We start from the raw sequence: 18,775 nt of genomic DNA, 5'->3' as shown, positions 1-18,775 counted from the left end.
AAAACTAGATTTGTGGTCGCTTATACCAAATGGGCGGGAAATATATGTTGTCAGGACCTACTGCGTGCCAGCAACTGACATCTGCACACAGACTGTATAGTAGTACCCAGATCTATCCAGTCTCAAGGATTACGCAATTCCCTCGGTTGACCACGCCAGGTCCGACCAGCTCAGGAGGTTTTCCAGTTCCCCCAACTCCATGTTGGACAGAAACGGTTCCCAGTCGACGGCCTCTTGGAGTCGTAACTCCCACTCACTCCGCAGCTTTTGCATTATCATTCCCAGCTTGCCAAAGGGATCATCGCACGCACCCTCGCTTTGAATCCCGACCGCGTCCGCGACCTGGCCCATACGCGTGGCGATCTGCTCCGCCACAGCCAGGATGTCCACTGAGCGTCTGACTGCGGCCTTGTCCCAGCCCGGGTAGTCCAGAGTGGAGAGGCGCAAGAGGGTCACCAGGCAGTGTGACACCTGGGTCAAATTCGGCAGTGCCAGGGAGGTGTATCCCGCCGGAGCGATCGTTAAAAAAAGATCGAAAAACCGCTTCACCACCTGGAGAGCAGCGTAGAGGTGATCGAGTCGCTGGGTGCTCATTTCCTCGTCTGCAGGGGGTTTCGCGATGGCAACCTCATAGAGAGTGATCTCGGTGTCGTAAAAATGGAAAAGAATTGGTTCTTGAAGGATCAGTAGCTGCAAACTGGGCTCAGGATATCAACATACTGTTTTCGGCTAGTGAAACGGGGATCTCGGCCTTGATCGCCTCCAACCGCGATTGCAGCGCCTTGAGATGGAAGGCGGCGACGGCTTGCGCTGGATGGAGCCCATACAGGCCTTCGCTCCAGGGGCCTTGCAGGATCTGGTCCGCGAGCAGTCGCGTGCGTGTGAGCTGAACAAGAACCCCATCGCCCGGCGACTCTTCGCTCCCTGCGAGGACCTCGAGAGATTCCTGCATGTGCGAGGTCCATCGTAAGGGATCCATTCGACCAAGAAACTGTGCGATTCTGGACCAGTCAGTCACTCAGTCGGTTAACCCATTCAAGGGATGACCTCTTACATCGAAGTCATCACAAAGCAGCTCAAGACGGCACGGCGTTCGTTCATCGTGCGCCGGGTCGAAATAGAGGCTTTCAGCCCTGGCAGGTGACCCACGGCATTGTTGTTGGAGACGATCATACTCAGATCCGGAGGCGGGGGCTTATTGAGGCCCAGCTCGAAGACCAGTCCGATCGCCATTTGGGCATAGATACAGAGTGAGGACTTTTGCGGCTGGCTATGAAATGTGACCCTGGTCGAGCGTCAGCAGGACGTGATTAAAGGTCAGGAATCATACCAGGCGAGATAGACCAACACCCCCTGCAAGAGATCCAAGGATTTCTCGCAGTCCACCAGCAGTCGCCGCCCTGCTAACTCCCGGATGCCTACACATAATGCAGCTTGCGAAGCTGCATGCTTCTTTTCCACCGCTGCAATACAACGCCAAAGAAAGGGGGACTGTCGTGTCAAATCCCGCGCGGTTGTGGTGGCAGGGATGTGGATCAGGGGAAGGAACTGCAGCCGGTTCCGAAAAGAATGTAGCGCCTCTTCTTCCCCAACTTCGGTTTCTTCATCCTCTCTTTCTTCTCTGACAGGTTCGTTCGCAGGTTGTTCGCGCCCCGGCACGTCGGCTGGCTCCCGGACCGGGGTTGGCAGGTCGGTGCGACCGGCGGAAGAGGTCAGCAGCTTCATCAAACCGTCCATTTTCCGCTCCAGCTGAACCGCCTTGGACAAGGGTCGGGCCTTTCGACGGCTTGGCAAGGTACGACAGTCTTTGTTCAAACGATGACATCTGGATCCGGTTAGATTTGAAGCTGACAGCGGGGGTCACCCACCTTTCACAACGGCCGCCACCGCGGGGGACGCAACGACATTTGGCACGAGCACAGGTGGCACAGGCATTTCCATAGGGCAGAGGGGAGCGCCCCGGAGGTTCCATGACGGCGATATGTTGAGTACTCCGGTTGGTTGGAAGAGGTAAAGGTAAGGGAAAGGGGAAGGAAATGGAGGAAACGGAGCGGGAGTGGAAGCGGCATTCAATCAACGCCGGTCGCATGTGATCATTTCTCCGAAGGATCCAGGCCGCTATTGGTGGGGAGTTCGAAGGATTCGTAGGATGATAGGAAGACACCGTTTTCTCATATTAAACAAAGTGGACGGACTAATAAATAATGGTTTCAGATCGACTTTCAGTTGATGAAAGCACACTTGATTCAACAACACTCGGAGCATCAAGGACCGCCAGATATAGACCATTTCCAGATCATCTAGACATGTTTGGTTCGAGCTTTCCACTAACGACACCTAAAGTCTTACACCGACTCATTATTTCATACAAAAACTGCATCTGCCCCTGTCCAGGCAGCGTGGGCACAGTAATCATTCAGCAGCTTGACGACCTTTTTCCAGCTCTTCCTTTAGAACATAATGATATTACCGGAGGGAAAGACTACGGTAGAGGTTGTAAGAGATTTTTCAACGCAAGTCTATAACCATATCACGAAGGCAATTAGAAAGCCAATTCGGAGGAGACCCTACATGTTACGCCTATTAAGTTCTGGTTGACCATTCCGGCCATTTAGTCTGACCAAGCCCAGGCGGCAACTCGCGAAGCTGCCGAGCAACCTAGAGCGGCGAGGAGATAAAGTTTACATGATCAGTGAGCCTGAAGCCGCAGCCATCACGGCATTGCAAAAACTACACCCGGAACATTGCCGAAAGATCAGTCAAGGTGAGTTTCTATTCCATTTTTATCTCGGAATTGGCCATTGACGGTCTCTCGCAGCACGGCGATGGAGTCTTAGTCTGTGATTGTGGTGGTGGAACGGTTGTAAGTCTGATGTTCTCTTCAATGTTTATGAGCTCATGCCGTAGGAGATCACAACCTACCTTGTGTTCCAAATGGAGCATGTTCTCAAGTTTGAAGGACTCTGCACGGGAAACGGTAAAAGCGCGGCACTCTTCTCGTAATGCCCATTGCTTTACTGATTGAGATCACTTGCCGTGGCAAGGTTGTTGGACAGGCTATTATCGACTTCCACAATCATATCCAAGTGCAGTGATGGTCACAGTGGAGTCTATTTGTGTAACATGTTATTGAAATACCGTGTGCTGGATTCATTTTTTATTCGAATACTTCCACATGTCGCTAGCAAAATCGATGGGATCTGTACTATGGCAGGCAGGCAGGCATACACTAATGAAGAATTGACCCACTGTACCCAACAGTTTGGATGAACGAATGGAGTACCGTGCCACGTGTTAATGTCATCTGAGATAAGCATACACGAGACACTTCAGTAGGCTGGTGTAACCGAGCAGACAAATCTCCGCCTAGCATTTCTTCATCCTCAAATATATGCCGAGATCCACCTATTTACCAGTAGCGACTCACGACCCGACAACGGAAGCTAAGAACTAGCACGTCTTGCCATAGCGAACCGACCAATCCGCACCATCGGAAATAGCACTGGCCCACGCGAGCTTACAACAACACGAGCATCTGAAGACACTGTCCCCACCACCACCACCACACTACCACATGGACAACTGGACATATGTATAAAACCAGCACTCTCATCCCACCCCACCCAACCAACCCTCTCAGATCCAAACCACATCACATCACACGCACTACCCATACAAGACACCATGCCCGAAATCCTCCACGCCTCCAACACCCCCTACATCCCCCTCTCATTAACCCACCGCGGCCCCGGCCTCAGCTTCAAACACCTCTTCCTGGGCACCGAGCAAACCTCCGAAAACTACCTCTTCAGTCTCGCCCACCAATCCACATTCTACTCCCCCCGCCACAAGCACAACTTCGACCAGTTTCGATTCGCGTACCGAAACTCCGTCTCCATCTCCCCTGATATTCTCCTCCAAGAAGGCGAATTGTGTTATCATCCCGAGGGGGTGGAGTATGGGCCTCAGGATGATCCGGAGGGTGGGAGAGAGGTCTTGGTGTTGCAGTTTGGGGGGGCGAGTGGGCAGGGGTATTTGTCTTTTGGGGAGATAGAGAGAGCGCAGGGGATTTTGAAGAGGAGGGGGGTGTTTGTGGGGGGGAGGTTTTTTGAGGGGGATAGTGTGGAGGGATTGGAGGGGGAGGGGAAGGGGAAGGGGAAGGATGGGTATGAGGCGCTTTGGGAGGAGATGATGGGGAGGGAGTTGGTGTATCCGGTTCCCAGGTATGGGGGGCCCGTGGTGGTGAAGCCGGAGGGGTTTGCGTGGGTGGGTGTTGCGGAAGGGGAGGGGACAGCGGCGTGGAGGAAGTGTTTGGGGGTTTTTTCGGAGAGGGAGACGAGGGTCGAGATGGTGAAGTTGGATGAGGGGGGGGAGGTGGTGGTCGAGGGGAGGGATGCGATTCAGTTGTTTTTTGTGTTGAAGGGGGAGGGGAGGGTTGATGGGGAGGAGGTCAGACAGGAGTCTGCGGTCAGGTTGCAGCCGGGAGATGGGGCCGAGTTTGCGTCGGAGAAGGGAATGGAGTTTTTGAGGTTTGTGTTGCCCATGTTGAGGTGATGCAGTGTCTGGGAGGTTTGGAGTGATGGTGATGTCGGACGGATAGATTTGTTGACTGGGGTGGTCCTGACCCCGGGTATTGCATTTCTTCTCTGGTCATTTTTAGGCTTTAGATCTCAGTTTCCCGATGATATCCGCTTGGTAGATAGAATCCAGTATTTTTCTATATCCTGGTTAGGTGACATACATTGTCTCGGAAGGAAGTCAACAGCTATTGGAGAGAGCACCATCGTTATAAAATCTGCATCATACACCCGCCTCTGCTCGCATCTGCACACTGTTGATGAACTCACACCGATCAAACAGCTTCTCCCATAGTACCGCTTGCTCTGCCGCCGTGGCATCGCTGGCATCCTTCCGGACCGTGACTGGTCCCGGCACCGGGCCGCCAAACACCTGAATCGACACCCGACCGGGAGACTCCTTCGGCAACTCCTCACTACCTCCCAAGAATGCAGCCGGCCATTCCTCACCAGGTCTTCCATCATGCGCAAATCCAATCACCCTCCTACTCACCAGCTGCGACAGCTCCATCTGCTCCGGTGAGTTATCCGCCCCACCTCCTACATTACCGTTGTTCATCACGTACGGAATATCGCTCAGATGCGCAACACGCCACATCGGAACCCCCATCATCTCAAACACCGGAGCGTATCTCGTTGCATTATGCTCATACAACCATACCTTGGATGCGTCGACACCTCCCTTCTGAACATACTGCCATGTGAAGTCCAAGACGGGACAGGAAAACCAGATGTCGCGATTTAGCTGCGCCGCACGGTAGTACTGCGGTGAGATCGGCCCTTCACCGGCCATGTGCTCGAACGCTGCCACGGGATACAAGTCCAAGAGTTTTTCTTTCGTCAAAGGGGAGAGCTTGGATAGCCATAACCCAAAACTACCCAGCACCTCTTCATCTGTGGATGTGGGTGGCGGGGCATACCAGGCGCCATCATTGGTTACCCAGGAGGCAATAATGGGGACATCTTTGACAAATTTACCGGCGCGGAGGAGTTCAGTCGGTCGGCCAGGCAGAATGTCGCCGTCAATGGTGGGGTAGAAGAATCCTTCGCCGAATGGAGGACGGGCTGCGCGGGATGCCGTCACGGAGATGTTGGTGAGGGTCTCAAAAGGGATGCGTCGGATACAGTCAAGGGTCTCCAGGGACTGTGCGTCTTTGGTGACGCATCCTACTTCTTTCGCTACACTGGCGGTATTGTCCGCTACTAGCGCAGGGTCACTGTTGAAGTTGAGACCTGGAGCGCCGGACATCATGCTGAAAGAGTCAGTTGATTGTCTGCTAATGGAATGACCTGACTCACATAGCTTGTTGGAAAGGAACCCCTTTGGTCCCGCTCCAAGATGTCAAGTGCAGGCCGATGTCGCTGGCTCCAACACTTTGGCCAATGGCAGTCACTGTGGTGCATCAGCGTCTGTCTCTGCTCGAATCTTATAGTGTGTTACCTCTGTCGGGATCCCCTCCGAAAGCTTCGATATTGTCGCGCACCCCTGATCACGATTAGCGACTTCGAGAAGTTCTGCAGGCTACATACATTCCAAAGCAGCTCGCTGGTCACGCAAACCGGCATTCGTCTGCTTATTCTCGACCATGGCCTCGCTGGTCGCGAATCCAAATACTGCTGACTGTCAGCAAGCACTACATCCCCAGGTGAATAGGATGGTACTTACATCCCAATCGATAGTTGATCGCAACATAGATCAGAGGCTTTCCAGCGACAACTGCCTCCTTCACCAACCCTTCCGGGTTGTAGAGAACCTCCGACGCGGAACCCAGCGCATGGCCACCTAACAGTGTCAGAGTCTGCTATAGAAACAAAACAGGCACATACCTCCATGCAACCACACCACAACCGGCAACCTTTCATCCTTCAGCCCGGTCGGCCGAGCAATTCGCAAGCTGAGACAGTTCTCACTAATGTTGGACACCCTACTAGTGAAGGGCAAGATATCCCCCGTTCCCTGGGGACACCACGCCCCTGGACTAGTGGCATCAATTACGGTTCCTGCTGGTGGCTGAACAGGAACGGGAGGCGCGAAGCGGCGGGAGCCAGTTGGCTCCTCCGCGTAGAAGATGTTCTGGAAGTGTTCGACCTCATTGGACAGGCTACCGATATATTTGATATCGCGACCGGTGTCATGAACAATGGGTGGAGGCACAAATCCCTTTGGTAAAGTGACTCCCAACTCGACAGCCTTTTCCAAAAAGATGTCGGTAAAGGGGACAAGATACGTTGCGAGAAAGGCTACGGCCACAGTGATTGCGCCTATCACGAGGCCATTCTTAGGGAAGGTCATGGTTGGCTCGGAGAGAAATGGACACTTTCAGCCGCGACCGCCGATTGGAATATGAGCCGGAGGATCGATTGATAAAGCTTGAGATGGTGCAAGTCAGAAGAAATAAGCGCTGGTGATGCTGACTGCTGAAGCCTGAGAGCCTTGGGGCCTGACAGGGATGGCCATCCTTGGCCACCCTCCGATTGGTGGAGCCTCCCGAGGCCAGCCGGCACTGCCGCCCCATCCGAGTCCTGGCTTCAGCATCTCCGTCACCTCCCCACCCCGCCGATCAGGCCAAATCATCCGGAATACGAGTCAATCCACTACCCTCGCCACTTTCCTATTCAAGCTACTCAAACGTATTGCTTATCTTTGTGCGAACCACAATTCCGCCCCGCGTCTCCAACGGCCCTTCCGCGTCGATCTCATCCATCGGCTCCCGACTGGCTATCGTCGTCCGATAGGCTCCCATCTCATACGAGGACGACTTGTCCCCAAAATAGGGATTGTCCGACCGATCAGTCAGATATTCCTTCGACCCCTTTCCCCGCCGATGAGATAGGTTGTTGGTGGTCTTGCTCCCAAGACGTGTGACCACACAGTCCCGAAATTTGCCCACCACAGGAGCACACACGGGCATGCAGCACACAATCATCCCCACGTTGACTTCGATCTCCGACCATAGAATGAAGAGCGTGAAGTCGGCGATAAAATCCGGGTTATCGCTTTTGTCGTATGAGGTCACGAGGTAGATGTACATCCGCGCGATTCCAGCTCCGATCGTGCTGAATCCAGGTTAGTCCTCGCCAATATTGGCTGAAAGGGGGACGAACAAGAGACCCATCATGAACAGACCTGTCAGTCCAACCTTTTTTGCTGTGGGGAGATGCAGCTGCCAGATGATCGGCACCGGCATGGCAATAATAATCACATCCGTAACAATGTCTGTGGCCGTGAAGACGGTGAGCATGTTCAGCGTGTTGGTGCATTGCGTGAGGAAGAACGAGATTGGCGCCCAGTTCCATGCCCACTGGGTGTAACATTGGAAGACAGTGGCGAAGAAGAAGGCGATCATCCACGCGGTCACAATCCCAATCATGACCCAGCAGCAGATTTGGAACGAGCGAATGGGGCTGATCATGCGCTTCCACAGGAACAGGATGGAAAGCTTGATCAGCCCAAAGGCAATTTTTTCAGTAGTCTGAAAACCATATTTGTACTTCTGCGCCAAGTGCTCGAGAGGACTGGTGACAGGCCAGTCGTCGATGACCTGGGAATGGCCCGTAATCGCTCCTTGAACAGTGCCTGCCAGGAAGATACCGTTGAGGCCGAGAACAAAAACCTATGCTGGTTGGTATCAACGGCCCACAACATCGCAGGCTGGGATACTCACGACAGCCACTATGGCGAGCCAATCGTCAGTGCCATAGCGCATCCTTCGGAGTCTTCTCGCATAAATTCTGGATGTGATGACCAGTAACTGAATCAGACAGAACAGAGAAGCCATGACAATCAAGCCGGTCCGGTTGTCGACCAGAGCCAATTTGCGGTGGTAAGCCATGGTGGCCTACGGGTCTGCGGGGCCGGCTACAAGCCACACACGAAGTCTCGTCCAGCGTTCAGGAGTGAATGTTGGGATGCCAGAACATGTCAGGTCCTGTGCTGGGAGCTGCTTCGTGTAGGAAATATACCAAGAGTCCGACTGCAGCATCGTCTGGCCCCCGTTGCTCCTTGGGGGCGAGCTGACGCCTGCGCACGTGGACGGGTTGCATCTGTCTCTAACTATACTAGGTTCGTTTGTCAAGCCGTGTGAGAACAGGGATTTGTCTGCAGCGCTGCCACGACTACGGGAATATTCTCTGCCCTGCCTGATGACATTTTGCATGGGGTTCCACCAAAGAGAGCATGCATCAGTGGCAACATGCGGCCTGTGTCAGCACTAGTGCACAGGCTAGGTTAAATTTGGTATTAGGTGAGGCTGTTCAACCTGAATTCTGTTCTGGGTGGCTTAATTCGTCCTCTCACGCCAACCGCTCTACTGGTCTGTTGCTATATATTGTAAAAGAAAGAACAGGTCATATATTTGACATCCGGATAATAAACTTCTTGCATTGCTCATATGAAGGTTGCAGCTGATGGCATCGGTGTTATGTGGTCGCTCGTGTTAATAACTGTCGAACAGAACTTAAATCTCACCTGCAGAATCCGCCCCATCTGGCAGCTCGGCCCAACCCCGTTTCCTGCCACCAATAAGGGTGAAGTGGAGCAACCGGTAAGATGATTTCTGTTAATGCACAGTTTGCTTGATGTGATTGATGTGATCCCGCTGTTTGTCTCCACTTCCAGAGGTGATGGCAATCATGGCACTCCTTGGGCGGCCCGCCCGCTTTTCGAATGTAACCCCAACAAGGCTTATCCCGTCAAGCCAATCCTTCGCCGGAAGCACGTCCGTTTTATCACTCTTTCTGATCTCGTATGTCCATCAACAAATTCATACCAGCTCGACACTATGGGTGCGTCCTCGGAGAACGACGAGAGCGCCGGGCTTCTCGAGGCTGCCGATTATGCCGACCGCAATCAGGCGCCAGAGAGACAACCAGCCACATCCAGATATCGACCCTCTTTATGCGGATTCCTGCTCATTCTCTCGATTGTCAGTAACCTCTGCACACTGGTGATTCTCCTCCCGAGCCGGCTATCCACCGCCGAACCACCCTCCAAATTTGCAGGCCTGCAGCGAACCCGCGAGGAGCCTTACGTGTTAGTAACAAAGTATGCATCGGAGAATGATACACTCCGCAATCAATTGTGGTACGATATCAACATTGACGATGGAATGGTGGCTCTTTCCGATGAATGGGCCGCGCAACACGATCTTCGCACCGCACAGCGGTTTCCTTGGGATCAAAGCAAGGGCATTTATCTCCTACAAGGTTTTCATAATCTCCATTGTATGAAGATTATCTACATCTCGATGAACGAGTACCGGACCGGGCAACCCCAAACGCGCTCCTGGCACCACATCTCGCATTGCATGGATGCGCTGCGCCGACAAATTCTGTGCGATGCGGACGATACCCCGCGAGCGACCGAGAGACGTGCAGAAGTGGTGACTGGAGTCGGTCAGCATCGAATGTGTCGTAACTGGGATGAACTGGTGGATTTTGCAAAGCAGCACACGGCGTGCTATAAGCGTCCGGATCCGCCAGATGAAAGTCCAATTTTGGACAAGTTCAAGCACTGTCCTCCGGGGAGCGGATATGTGGTGACGGACAACTATGTTCCGACTGATGAGTTCGTGATGGGGTTGCCGGAGGAGTCTATCGAGTTGGACTAATTACTTTGGATCAGATTTTGCTGTCATCTTCTTTGGTAGACTTGACATAACTAGATATCAATGACTAGGTCTTGGTTTTGCTCCGATCGTCTAAAATCCTTCACTCTGACCCAATCTGACGACTGCATAGACAGCTACACTAGAAGGACACAGAGCAATCATACACAGGAAGGATTTTCGGAACAAGACTTTAATTCATCACTACTATTCATCAAAGCATAAAGAGAGGACCCCGTCGACAACATTACACAAAACCCTTCAAGACCATATCGTCAATCAAGAGATCTCCAGCTGGCGGCGAAGCTTAAAAGCCATCCGCAATGTCAACCTTTGCTGCACCGTCCTCCTCACGGCGAACCTTCTTGAAGCCGTCGGCAATGTCAACGTTCGCAGCAGAGTCCTCCTCGCGACGGATTTTGAAACCGTCAGCGAGATCGACCTTGGGAGCATCCTCCTCACGGCGGACCTTGAAGCCATCGGCGATGTCAACCTTTGGCGCAGAATCGTCCTCGCGACGGACTTTGAAGCCATCAGCGAGGTCGACCTTCGTAGTATCATCCTCGCGACGGATCTTGAAGCCATCGGCAATGTCGACGGTAGCTGCACCATCCTCATCACGGCGGATCTTGAATCCGTCGGCCAGATCGACCTTGGCAGGCTCTTCAGTGCCGCGTCTAATCTTGAAACCATCGGCGATGTCAACGGTATCAACCGACTCGGTGTCTTCAAAATTAGCCCGTCTCTTTTAAGAAAGGTAGTCACTCACTGTCAGTTGTGGGGGCAGCCATGGCCGCAACCCCGAGGAGGGTAGCAAACAGGAAAGAGGCGCGCATTGTGGGAAGTATTCTGGTGGCTGGTAGGCTGGTTGTCCACTTGGGTACTCAGAGCCGTGCCTATGAGGGGTTTTAAGCATAAGAAGACCAACTTCCCCCTCACGGCTTCAGCCGCACGATTCCCCTCACCAGCGGATAATCCATCCGATTCCTACGTTAGACGGGTGATAGCCCGTGCAGGTAGCTGCGACCATGTGGGGCAGGCGTCACTTGGATGGCGAGTCTGGCATGATCATCTCGACACGAGGTGGAATTCACGCAGTACGGGAGATATCCGGAGCCATGTCGCATACGTACTCTGACCTGCAATGTCACCCACCATCAGCATGTGGCGAGCTGTGGTGTAGTCAGATGTGATAGCGCTAATGCAGCTATGGTGGTATATCCTGGCTAGGGCTAACAAGGCAGATTACTGGGAAGACTTGTGATATCAGGTCGGGACATTGTGTAAATTCAGAGTTTGACATGCCCACCCAATCAAGAGTTTGATAGTCTCGGCGGCCGACGACTGAACCCGTCAGCCGCACTCGTCCGAACTAGCGTCCGGTGGTGATTCCCACCCGGGAAAGGATGGACCGTTGATCAAAGAATCCAGCCCAGCTTCCCCTCTCTCCTGCATCGTCATTTATGCATGCTGCCGGCTTAGCCCCCACGACACACTCAATTAATTTGTCACTCACATCCTACTCCGTAGGCATCGAGCCTTTGATCCCGAAGTCCGGGAAATTCTCGGGTCAGTAATTCCGCCCTCATCATTGCATGACACTGGATGCCAGGTACCCAAATCGAGTGTCCCATACTGTCCTCATGTCCATGATGGTTATCCCCTCCTAAGCAACCATGTTTCTACCCACGAAAAGTGAAGACCATGGGAAATACGAGCCTTTGGCAGCATTACCAGACACAGAACACAATGGCCACACTCACAGCCCTATACGCTCAACCAGGCTTTGGGTCATCCTCTGTGTGACTCTAGGCCTGCTTGCATCCTTCATAGCCGGTGCATCCACTACCTACTTTACCATGAGGCATCAAAGCAGTCTACCCTCTCTAAACAACGTCGCCCCTCGAATCCCCATTCCTTCCATCGCACGCGAATTCGTCCCTTGGTCGAATTTCTCCAACGAACCTCCTCAATCTGGAGACATTCCCGAACCCATCTGGGACTCTCTAATCCCTAGTCCGTTCTTCCCTAAGCCCTACTACTCCCTCTCCGCCCCAACTAACAAAACGCCAGATGGCCTCGGATACTTCCAAGACGCCTCCCTAACCAATAAACCCTCCATCCCAACAGTCTTTCACCAACTCCACTGCCTCTACATCCTCCGTCGCGCCTACTACGCCCGCTCTGATGAGAACGACCTCGAAGGCTTCGACTTTGGGAAGAACCGCTCCATCCACGTTCCACACTGCTTCGACTACCTCCGTCAGGGTATTACCTGCTCGGCGGATACAACAGTGGAGCCAGCAGTAGACGAGGAAAATGGGTTCTTGGGTAGTGGGTTTCCTCGTCAGTGTGTGGATTTCGAGGCCTTGAAGGAGTATGTTGAGGAGAGAAGGATCTTTAACGCGACCGGGTTTTTGGCGGTGGGATATCATCATCATTAGGATAGTAGTCTTATCACATCAAACGCTCTAATAAATTGACCTAGATGAACATAGGACTTCTTCCCAGTGCCTTGCTTTTGCTGGATCCCTTATCGCTTATCTCTTATCGGCTCCTGTGAAAGTTGTTTTTGTTTGCCATATTTGCATTCTACACTCTCCCTGGTTTTCATCTCGACGCCACTCCAAATTCTGACACGTTGCTACCAAAAACCAGGAGACACTGCATTTTAACATGCACTACTACATACATATGCCTTTTTGCTTTCAGGCATACACAAGCCCTCTGACTGATGAGAATCACTTATTGAGGTTGGGATTTATTGAAGGATTATGCGGCCTCGCCTTTTCAGTGTTAGGACACCTTGCCAAGCCCTCGACCAAGTATGCATAAGCTTTATGCTCAGATCTACTTTCGGATTCACTTATGCTGCATACAGGCTTTTTTAAAGATCCACTTCCCCGGGATTATTGGGCCCTGATTAAATTGGGTCATGACCATAGATAGGTACGGGAGGATTCTATCCCATTCCTTCGGGATGATTTGACCTAGATTGTGAAATATAGGTCGATCCTAGGTCATCTACGGACTCTTGCGCAGGCCATTATCTCATGCGCCACATCCGCCTCAGCCACGCCCATCTTCCCGCGACCGTGCCTGGAGGGCCCACAGGCCTGCATTGGCCCGGCACAGATCCTGCACACTTCATGCCATGTGGCTGGCAAGCTGGCAGCACTCAGATCACGCCGATCTTCGCGATAATTCGCAATCAACGGAATGAATATCATTGAAAACAAAATGACTAAACCCCGAGAGCAATCACGCTACGGGGCCCCTCATTGGCGACTAAACTAGTTCGAATCTCGTCATCGCGAGTCTCTCTTGCGACAAGTCAATTTTGACTCATTATCAGCGGAGTATTCCGCCGCCAGTCTTCTTTGTCCGCATCACGATATTTCTATGACCTAATATGCTCCATGCAGCAGGTTATTTGCCTCGTCTGGATAAATTTTCCACGGAAAATGAATAGCTTAGTTGCATATAAGATGGGGTTCCCGTCCTACCAATTCAGCCTCACAGCAAGCGCCGCCAGAGTACAATCTCAGCATGACGAACCCTGAGATTGAGAGCGGTGCAAACCCGCCTCTCAAACGCATCTGGTACCGTACTTCTCTCTTCAATGCCTGCGTGATCGGTGCAGTAGGCTTCCTCGCCCCCGGCCTATGGAACGCCATGAACTCCCTTGGTGCCGGTGGCGAGGAGAAACCTTTTCTCGTCAACGCAGCCAATGCTCTTGTCTTTGGCCTCATGGGCTTTTTCTGTATCTTCGGCGCACCCATCGCCAACCGCATCGGTCTTAAATGGACCCTGCTCCTCGGCGCAGCAGGATACCCCGTCTACGCCGCTGGCCTCTACACAAACGACCGCTTCGGCAACGTCTGGCTAGTCCTCGTCGGCGCTGTCGCATGCGGCATCTCCGCCGGACTGTTCTGGGCCAGCGAAGGCGCCATTGCCATCGGATACCCAGAACCCTCCAAGCGCGCCCGATACCTCAACATCTGGGTGTGGTGGCGCACTCTCGGTCCCATCATCGGCAACTCGATCGTCCTGGCTCTGAACATCAAAAACAAAGGCGCCGGTAGCGTCGGCTATAACACATACATCGTGTTCATCGTTCTTCAATGTCTCGCCGTCCCGGTAGCCCTCCTCCTCACTCCCCCGGACAAGGTGCAACGCGCAGACGGCTCCCGGGTCATCATCCGCGTGGAACCCACCTGGACCGCCGAATTTAAGGCCCTCTGGAAGACATGCAAAAACCGGACCGTCATCCTACTCCTTCCTGTCTTCTGGGCCGTCTACTTCAACGAATACTCGGGCAACTTTGAAACCTACTACTTCGGAGTGCGCGCTCGGTCCCTCATCGCCTTTCTCTCCGACTGGGTTACGATTCTAGCGTCGCAAATCATCTCCCACTGGCTGGACTGTAAAAAGATCCCTGCCAAGACCCGTCTTACCTATGGCTGGTATTATGTCATCCTCGTGCACGTCATCGCATGGATCCTCGCCTGGGTCGTTCAAGAACAATATACCTCGTCTTCTGATCCCCCGATGATGGATTACACGACTCCGGGGTTTGTCAAAGGGGCGTTTGTTCTCTTCATGTGGAGTTTCGCTCAACAGACGGCCCAGAACTGGTTGTATTATTTGGTTGGATCGATGACGGAGAATATCGCCGAGTTGACTCGTTTGACGGGGATTTTGCGGGGACAGGAGAGTTTCGGGGAGGCGGTGTCGTATGGGTTGAATACGAAGGAGTGGTTTGGGGGGAGGGTGCCTATGGCGGTGAATACGATTTTATTGGGGTTGTGTGTGATTCCGACGTGGATTGTGGTGAGCAATCATGAGATGGAGTCTGCTGCAGACGGGGAGAGTGAGCAGAGGGATGTTGTGGATGAAAAGGGAATTCCTAGTCTGGAAGTAAAAGAGACGGGGGGGTTTGCTGTGGGGGATGAGTGATAGCAGTATACTACTGATGTTATGATAAAACAATGATAAATCTTTATTCTTTGTTGGCCACATAATGGGCATGTAACAGTGACCTCAAATCTGAGGAAAGCAATACCTATAAACAGCAACATATAATGAAATAGGGCATCTTCGATGCCCATCCCCACCATCACTCCCACACCCCCCTCCCCCCACTTACAAACCAGGTATACACCCACTAAAAACCCAAAAAACCTCATCCCTCACCAACTCCGGCGCGACATAATGCACACAATGCGTCTCCGCCACCCCAGTAGCCCTGACAAACCTGCTCTGACTCGACAACCCCAAATGCACCCTCTGCCCCTCCTCATCCACCCTCTCCATCCCCTCCAACCTCTTCTCCAAAGCCAATCTAGCCTCTACACTCCCAAACCCATTCTCAATCCCAAAATCCAACACCTTTTTAAAATCCACCGACCGATTCCCAAACACCACACTTAATCGTCCCTCACCAAGTGCTTGATCGGTTATAGGTACTTGGGCATTGAGTATCTCCATACTCTCCTTGACAAGGCTCTCTTCGATCCAGAATGTATTCTCATTCTGTATCTCATCCCGTTTCACAATCTCATATTCCTCCTCCGTGTATGCATGGTTAGTATCCAACCCAATTACACTCCCCAATCTATACCCCCCTAATAATTCCCACCATCCCTTCGATAACGGATTAACTTCTCTCCCTGAATCAATAATCACCATTCCCATGACTTTTTCTTTCCCATAGACTCGTAGGAATTCTCGAATGAGAACGCCCCCGTATGACTGGCCTACTAGAATATATGGTGGTTGTATCCCCGCTACATCCAATAATCTCCCTAACTCCAATACCCTATTCTGAGCCGTCGGCGGTAACGGAGACACCTCGCTCTGACCATACCCCGCTCGATCGTAGGAATAGACTCTTGCGAAGTGGGATATAAGCCGTTGAGTTACGGTCCATTCGCTGGAGGAGCTGCCGAGGCCGGATTCGAGGATTATGGCTGGTGGTAGTTTTCCGTTTTCGAGGGGGAGACGGGGGGGCCCGGAGGTGGAGAGGTAGAGTTTGTGGTTGGTGGTGGGAATTGTGATATACCCGGTTTGGGTGGTTGTTTGCGAGGGGGATTGGGTGGACATTCTGGTTCGGGGCTTTGGGGGTGAGTGAGGGTTGGTTTGGTTTGGTTTGGTTTGGGGAGAAAGGGGGAGGGGGTTGGTGAGAGATGGCAGGATTAAGTATACTAGTAGTAGTAAGGGAGGTGGCAGCGAGAGGACCAATGGGATTAATTGTAGGTAGGTTAGATAACGAGGTTGGATCTGATTGGGTCGTGGAGGGGATGGAGTATGTTCAGCCACGAGGCCGGGGTTCTGAGTTATCTACTGTCAGCTTAGCCGACGGGGTACCGTAGGTATCTACCAAGCTAGATTCCTTATTAAGTGTCAGCCTATAGAATAACTTTCTATGTAAGGGGCTTGGTATCAAATCAGTGCTCGGAGTAATTATATGAGATGATATCTCGATCAGTCATGAATTCATCTTAGCAGTGTGGCTGCTAAGCTAGCAGATCTTACTCTGATTCCTTCATTCTGACTGGTAACAACTAGCATCGGTGGATGCATAGAAATACTACATACTCATCCAACCCATACCGCAGGCACATTGACGAGTCATCAAGTCCTCTTCAATCATCACCGCCAAACAATACCCTCTGTATGTCCAACCGTTGACTCGGAAGAACCCTAACTCTCCGATCAGCCATCAACACCCTAACCACCCCTTTATGACCCTTGTCCAAAGCCACCGCCAACGGTGTATCAACATTCCAACGCCCCGAATTCGGGTCAATATCCGAACAATCAAGAAGCATGTAGACGATCGAGACCCATCCCTCATGCGCAGCGATATAAAGCGGTGACCTATCCAGCGTTCCACTACAAATATACCTATTCCACCGAAAAGGCAGCAAGGCCGTGACGCTTTGCGACAAGCCCGCCGCGGCCGCCGCACTAAGCGGACATGCGAACACCCCCCGACTACTCATATCCGTAATATTATAATACTGCTTCGTTTCCAAGAAAAGCTCTAGCACTCTCTGCGACCCCCGATGGGCTGCTACCTTGAACGCATCACCAAAGTACCCCTCGACGCGCATGACATTCGCCCCGCGTCTAATCAGAAGCTGCATCAGTTCAATATCATCGTTGTATGCGGCCGCGTACACCAAACTCCCGAGGATCGGGTGACGGGCGTGCGCAGAATGCCCAGCCCAGAGCCATTGTTCGACGACATCGGTTTGTTGAAGCCAGGCGGCCATGACGACGGTGAAGAACTCGTTGTCGGCTTTGTACCAGACTAGGTTTTCGGTGAGGGATGATTCGGCCCACGGGCGTCCCTTGTAGGTCATTATGGCTGTGGTGGCGGCGTCGAGGAACATGTCTCGGGTGCAGGATCTGATGGTCAGGAGTGGATGGGTGTAGAGGTCCATGAATTTCATCGCGTCTTTGACATGTTCGTTGAAAAATGGGTCGCGGTCTAGTTTGTGACGCAGAAGGCCATTCCCCGGTTGGATTGGTCGCGTGATGAGGTTTCTTTTTCCGTAGAGATAGTCGAAAATGGCGTAGTCGAGGGCCCCTGGCTGGTTAGATAGAGTGGTGGTGGTGGAGGCGTTGCTTACTGCAGACGAGTCGGTATTTGAGAACACATTCTAAAGGTAGGCTGTCTAATAAGTATTTGAATGTGGGAGGATCGAGTAGATAGCGAGGGACTGCCATGATGTATGAATATGTGTATTGCTGATAGTAGTAGTGGAAGACAAGTGTAGTCATGATGGATTCAGGGAAGTGTAGCTGGTTGGCTGCCGCGGCAGGTGCTATGCGCTGCGCCCATTCCTAAACTTCAATCAGTCTTGTACCATGCTTTACATGCATTGAATCCTTGTTTTTGGCGATAAGAAGATGAAATTGTTCATATGTAACTGAATGATGCGTTTGCTAATAAATCCAACCCGCTTGGAATGAATATATATCTCCCCTAGAGTGAGGATCAATATGACTGCTGCAACTTCTACACTTCCGAAAGCCAACAGACGTAGAAAAATATAGTATGACCTGTTAACAATATTGGTAGTTACTCCACATTAAACAATACCAGTAATCATACCTAGCATGAAATAACACAATGCAGACATCCATAATATTGAACCTCAAGTAGCTGCGGGTGGGTGTGGGTCCTCAATTCCCCAAAGTCCACCGGATTGGATGTAGAAGGACCCACCGCCTATCTGATCAATTCTTCCAAAGTTCCATGCTTCTATAGCAGAATACCCACCCACCGCCTTGATATTCTCGCTTTTCAGATAGCATTCACTTACTAGTGTGTCTAGGCTTACTTACTAATAATGGCTGCTGAATATACATCAATTGGCCTGCTGGCCCAATGGTAAGGCGCTTGACTACGGATCAAGAGATTGCAGGTTCGAATCCTGCGTAGGTCATTCTTTTTGTTTTTGCTCGGAGTAGAGGTGATGGAGGTGGAACGGGAGTAGTTGTCTGTATAGGACAGTTGGAGGGACTACCAACAACCTATATGTCAGTACTACTGGAGGTTCACATACAGTATGTAGAGGT

At 52.0% G+C, this 18,775-nt stretch overlaps 10 protein-coding genes and 1 non-coding gene across 11 annotated transcripts; 5 read left to right on the top strand and 6 right to left on the bottom strand.

Moving 5' to 3' along the window:
- Positions 1–129: 129 nt before the first annotated feature.
- Positions 130–1,972, bottom strand: BO94DRAFT_470367 (transcription factor domain-containing protein; the record flags this gene model as incomplete). The annotated part of the gene is made up of 5 exons (XM_025608328.1): positions 130–674; positions 721–1,001; positions 1,055–1,285; positions 1,331–1,825; positions 1,869–1,972. The coding sequence occupies 5 exons, from the start codon at positions 1,970–1,972 to the stop codon at positions 130–132; spliced, it is 1,656 nt and encodes a 551-aa protein (XP_025465425.1).
- A 1,382-nt stretch (positions 1,973–3,354) lies between these two features.
- Positions 3,355–4,677, top strand: BO94DRAFT_150291 (uncharacterized protein). Its single transcript, XM_025605796.1, has one exon. The coding sequence runs from the start codon at positions 3,685–3,687 to the stop codon at positions 4,552–4,554; it is 870 nt and encodes a 289-aa protein (XP_025465424.1). The 5' UTR covers positions 3,355–3,684; the 3' UTR covers positions 4,555–4,677.
- BO94DRAFT_150245 (alpha/beta-hydrolase) lies at positions 4,678–7,230 on the bottom strand. Its single transcript, XM_025605795.1, has 6 exons — positions 6,405–7,230; positions 6,244–6,360; positions 6,108–6,191; positions 6,019–6,063; positions 5,877–5,970; positions 4,678–5,830 (listed from the first exon to the last, which is right to left on the bottom strand). The coding sequence occupies exons 1-6, from the start codon at positions 6,868–6,870 to the stop codon at positions 4,801–4,803; spliced, it is 1,836 nt and encodes a 611-aa protein (XP_025465423.1). The 5' UTR covers positions 6,871–7,230; the 3' UTR covers positions 4,678–4,800.
- BO94DRAFT_587565 (uncharacterized protein) lies at positions 7,199–8,410 on the bottom strand (the record flags this gene model as incomplete). The annotated part of the gene is made up of 3 exons (XM_025615833.1): positions 7,199–7,634; positions 7,683–8,191; positions 8,243–8,410. The coding sequence occupies 3 exons, from the start codon at positions 8,408–8,410 to the stop codon at positions 7,199–7,201; spliced, it is 1,113 nt and encodes a 370-aa protein (XP_025465422.1).
- Positions 8,411–9,547: 1,137 nt separating this feature from the next.
- BO94DRAFT_427322 (uncharacterized protein) lies at positions 9,548–10,111 on the top strand (the record flags this gene model as incomplete). The annotated part of the gene is made up of 1 exon (XM_025607450.1): positions 9,548–10,111. A coding segment is annotated over one exon (564 nt), but the record flags the coding sequence as incomplete, so codon positions are not given.
- Positions 10,112–10,207: 96 nt separating this feature from the next.
- BO94DRAFT_537010 (uncharacterized protein) lies at positions 10,208–11,050 on the bottom strand. The gene is made up of 2 exons (XM_025612173.1): positions 10,953–11,050; positions 10,208–10,909 (listed from the first exon to the last, which is right to left on the bottom strand). The coding sequence occupies exons 1-2, from the start codon at positions 11,017–11,019 to the stop codon at positions 10,491–10,493; spliced, it is 486 nt and encodes a 161-aa protein (XP_025465420.1). The 5' UTR covers positions 11,020–11,050; the 3' UTR covers positions 10,208–10,490.
- Positions 11,051–12,042: 992 nt separating this feature from the next.
- On the top strand, positions 12,043–12,627 carry BO94DRAFT_470824 (uncharacterized protein; the record flags this gene model as incomplete). The annotated part of the gene is made up of 2 exons (XM_025608352.1): positions 12,043–12,199; positions 12,257–12,627. The coding sequence occupies 2 exons, from the start codon at positions 12,043–12,045 to the stop codon at positions 12,625–12,627; spliced, it is 528 nt and encodes a 175-aa protein (XP_025465419.1).
- Positions 12,628–13,560: 933 nt separating this feature from the next.
- On the top strand, positions 13,561–15,195 carry BO94DRAFT_150315 (MFS general substrate transporter). Its single transcript, XM_025605797.1, has one exon. The coding sequence runs from the start codon at positions 13,733–13,735 to the stop codon at positions 15,140–15,142; it is 1,410 nt and encodes a 469-aa protein (XP_025465418.1). The 5' UTR covers positions 13,561–13,732; the 3' UTR covers positions 15,143–15,195.
- Positions 15,196–15,328: 133 nt separating this feature from the next.
- Positions 15,329–16,317, bottom strand: BO94DRAFT_520766 (alpha/beta fold hydrolase; the record flags this gene model as incomplete). The annotated part of the gene is made up of 1 exon (XM_025610128.1): positions 15,329–16,317. Exon 1 carries the CDS (start codon positions 16,286–16,288, stop codon positions 15,329–15,331), a length of 960 nt encoding a protein of 319 aa, XP_025465417.1. The 5' UTR covers positions 16,289–16,317.
- A 513-nt stretch (positions 16,318–16,830) lies between these two features.
- On the bottom strand, positions 16,831–17,974 carry BO94DRAFT_548110 (ankyrin; the record flags this gene model as incomplete). The annotated part of the gene is made up of 2 exons (XM_025613378.1): positions 16,831–17,780; positions 17,824–17,974. 2 exons carry the CDS (start codon positions 17,972–17,974, stop codon positions 16,831–16,833), a joined length of 1,101 nt encoding a protein of 366 aa, XP_025465416.1.
- Positions 17,975–18,570: 596 nt separating this feature from the next.
- On the top strand, positions 18,571–18,642 carry BO94DRAFT_t220. The gene has a single exon. It is a non-coding gene; the product is annotated as a tRNA-Arg (tRNA).
- The last annotated feature ends 133 nt before the right edge of the window (positions 18,643–18,775 follow it).

This window comes from Aspergillus sclerotioniger (assembly GCF_003184525.1).
Source record: "Aspergillus sclerotioniger CBS 115572 chromosome Unknown BO94scaffold_21, whole genome shotgun sequence".
In the NCBI taxonomy this organism is placed as follows: domain Eukaryota; kingdom Fungi; phylum Ascomycota; class Eurotiomycetes; order Eurotiales; family Aspergillaceae; genus Aspergillus; species Aspergillus sclerotioniger.
This window is presented reverse-complemented; position numbering and strand designations above follow the sequence as displayed.

Excerpts from the sequence above, each read along its gene's own strand:
- BO94DRAFT_537010 (XM_025612173.1), bottom strand. The coding sequence starts at position 11,019 with ATGCGCGCCTCTTTCCTGTTTGCTACCCTCCTCGGGGTTGCGGCCATG. Across the intron at positions 10,910-10,952 it reads GGCTGCCCCCACAACTGACA|ACACCGAGTCGGTTGATACC; the intron begins GTGAGTGACTAC and ends CTAATTTTGAAG.
- BO94DRAFT_150291 (XM_025605796.1), top strand. The coding sequence starts at position 3,685 with ATGCCCGAAATCCTCCACGCCTCCAACACCCCCTACATCCCCCTCTCA.
- BO94DRAFT_150245 (XM_025605795.1), bottom strand. The coding sequence starts at position 6,870 with ATGACCTTCCCTAAGAATGGCCTCGTGATAGGCGCAATCACTGTGGCC. Across the intron at positions 6,361-6,404 it reads TGTGGTGTGGTTGCATGGAG|GTGGCCATGCGCTGGGTTCC; the intron begins GTATGTGCCTGT and ends TGACACTGTTAG. Across the intron at positions 6,064-6,107 it reads CCAGCGAGCTGCTTTGGAAT|GGGTGCGCGACAATATCGAA; the intron begins GTATGTAGCCTG and ends AATCGTGATCAG.
- BO94DRAFT_150315 (XM_025605797.1), top strand. The coding sequence starts at position 13,733 with ATGACGAACCCTGAGATTGAGAGCGGTGCAAACCCGCCTCTCAAACGC.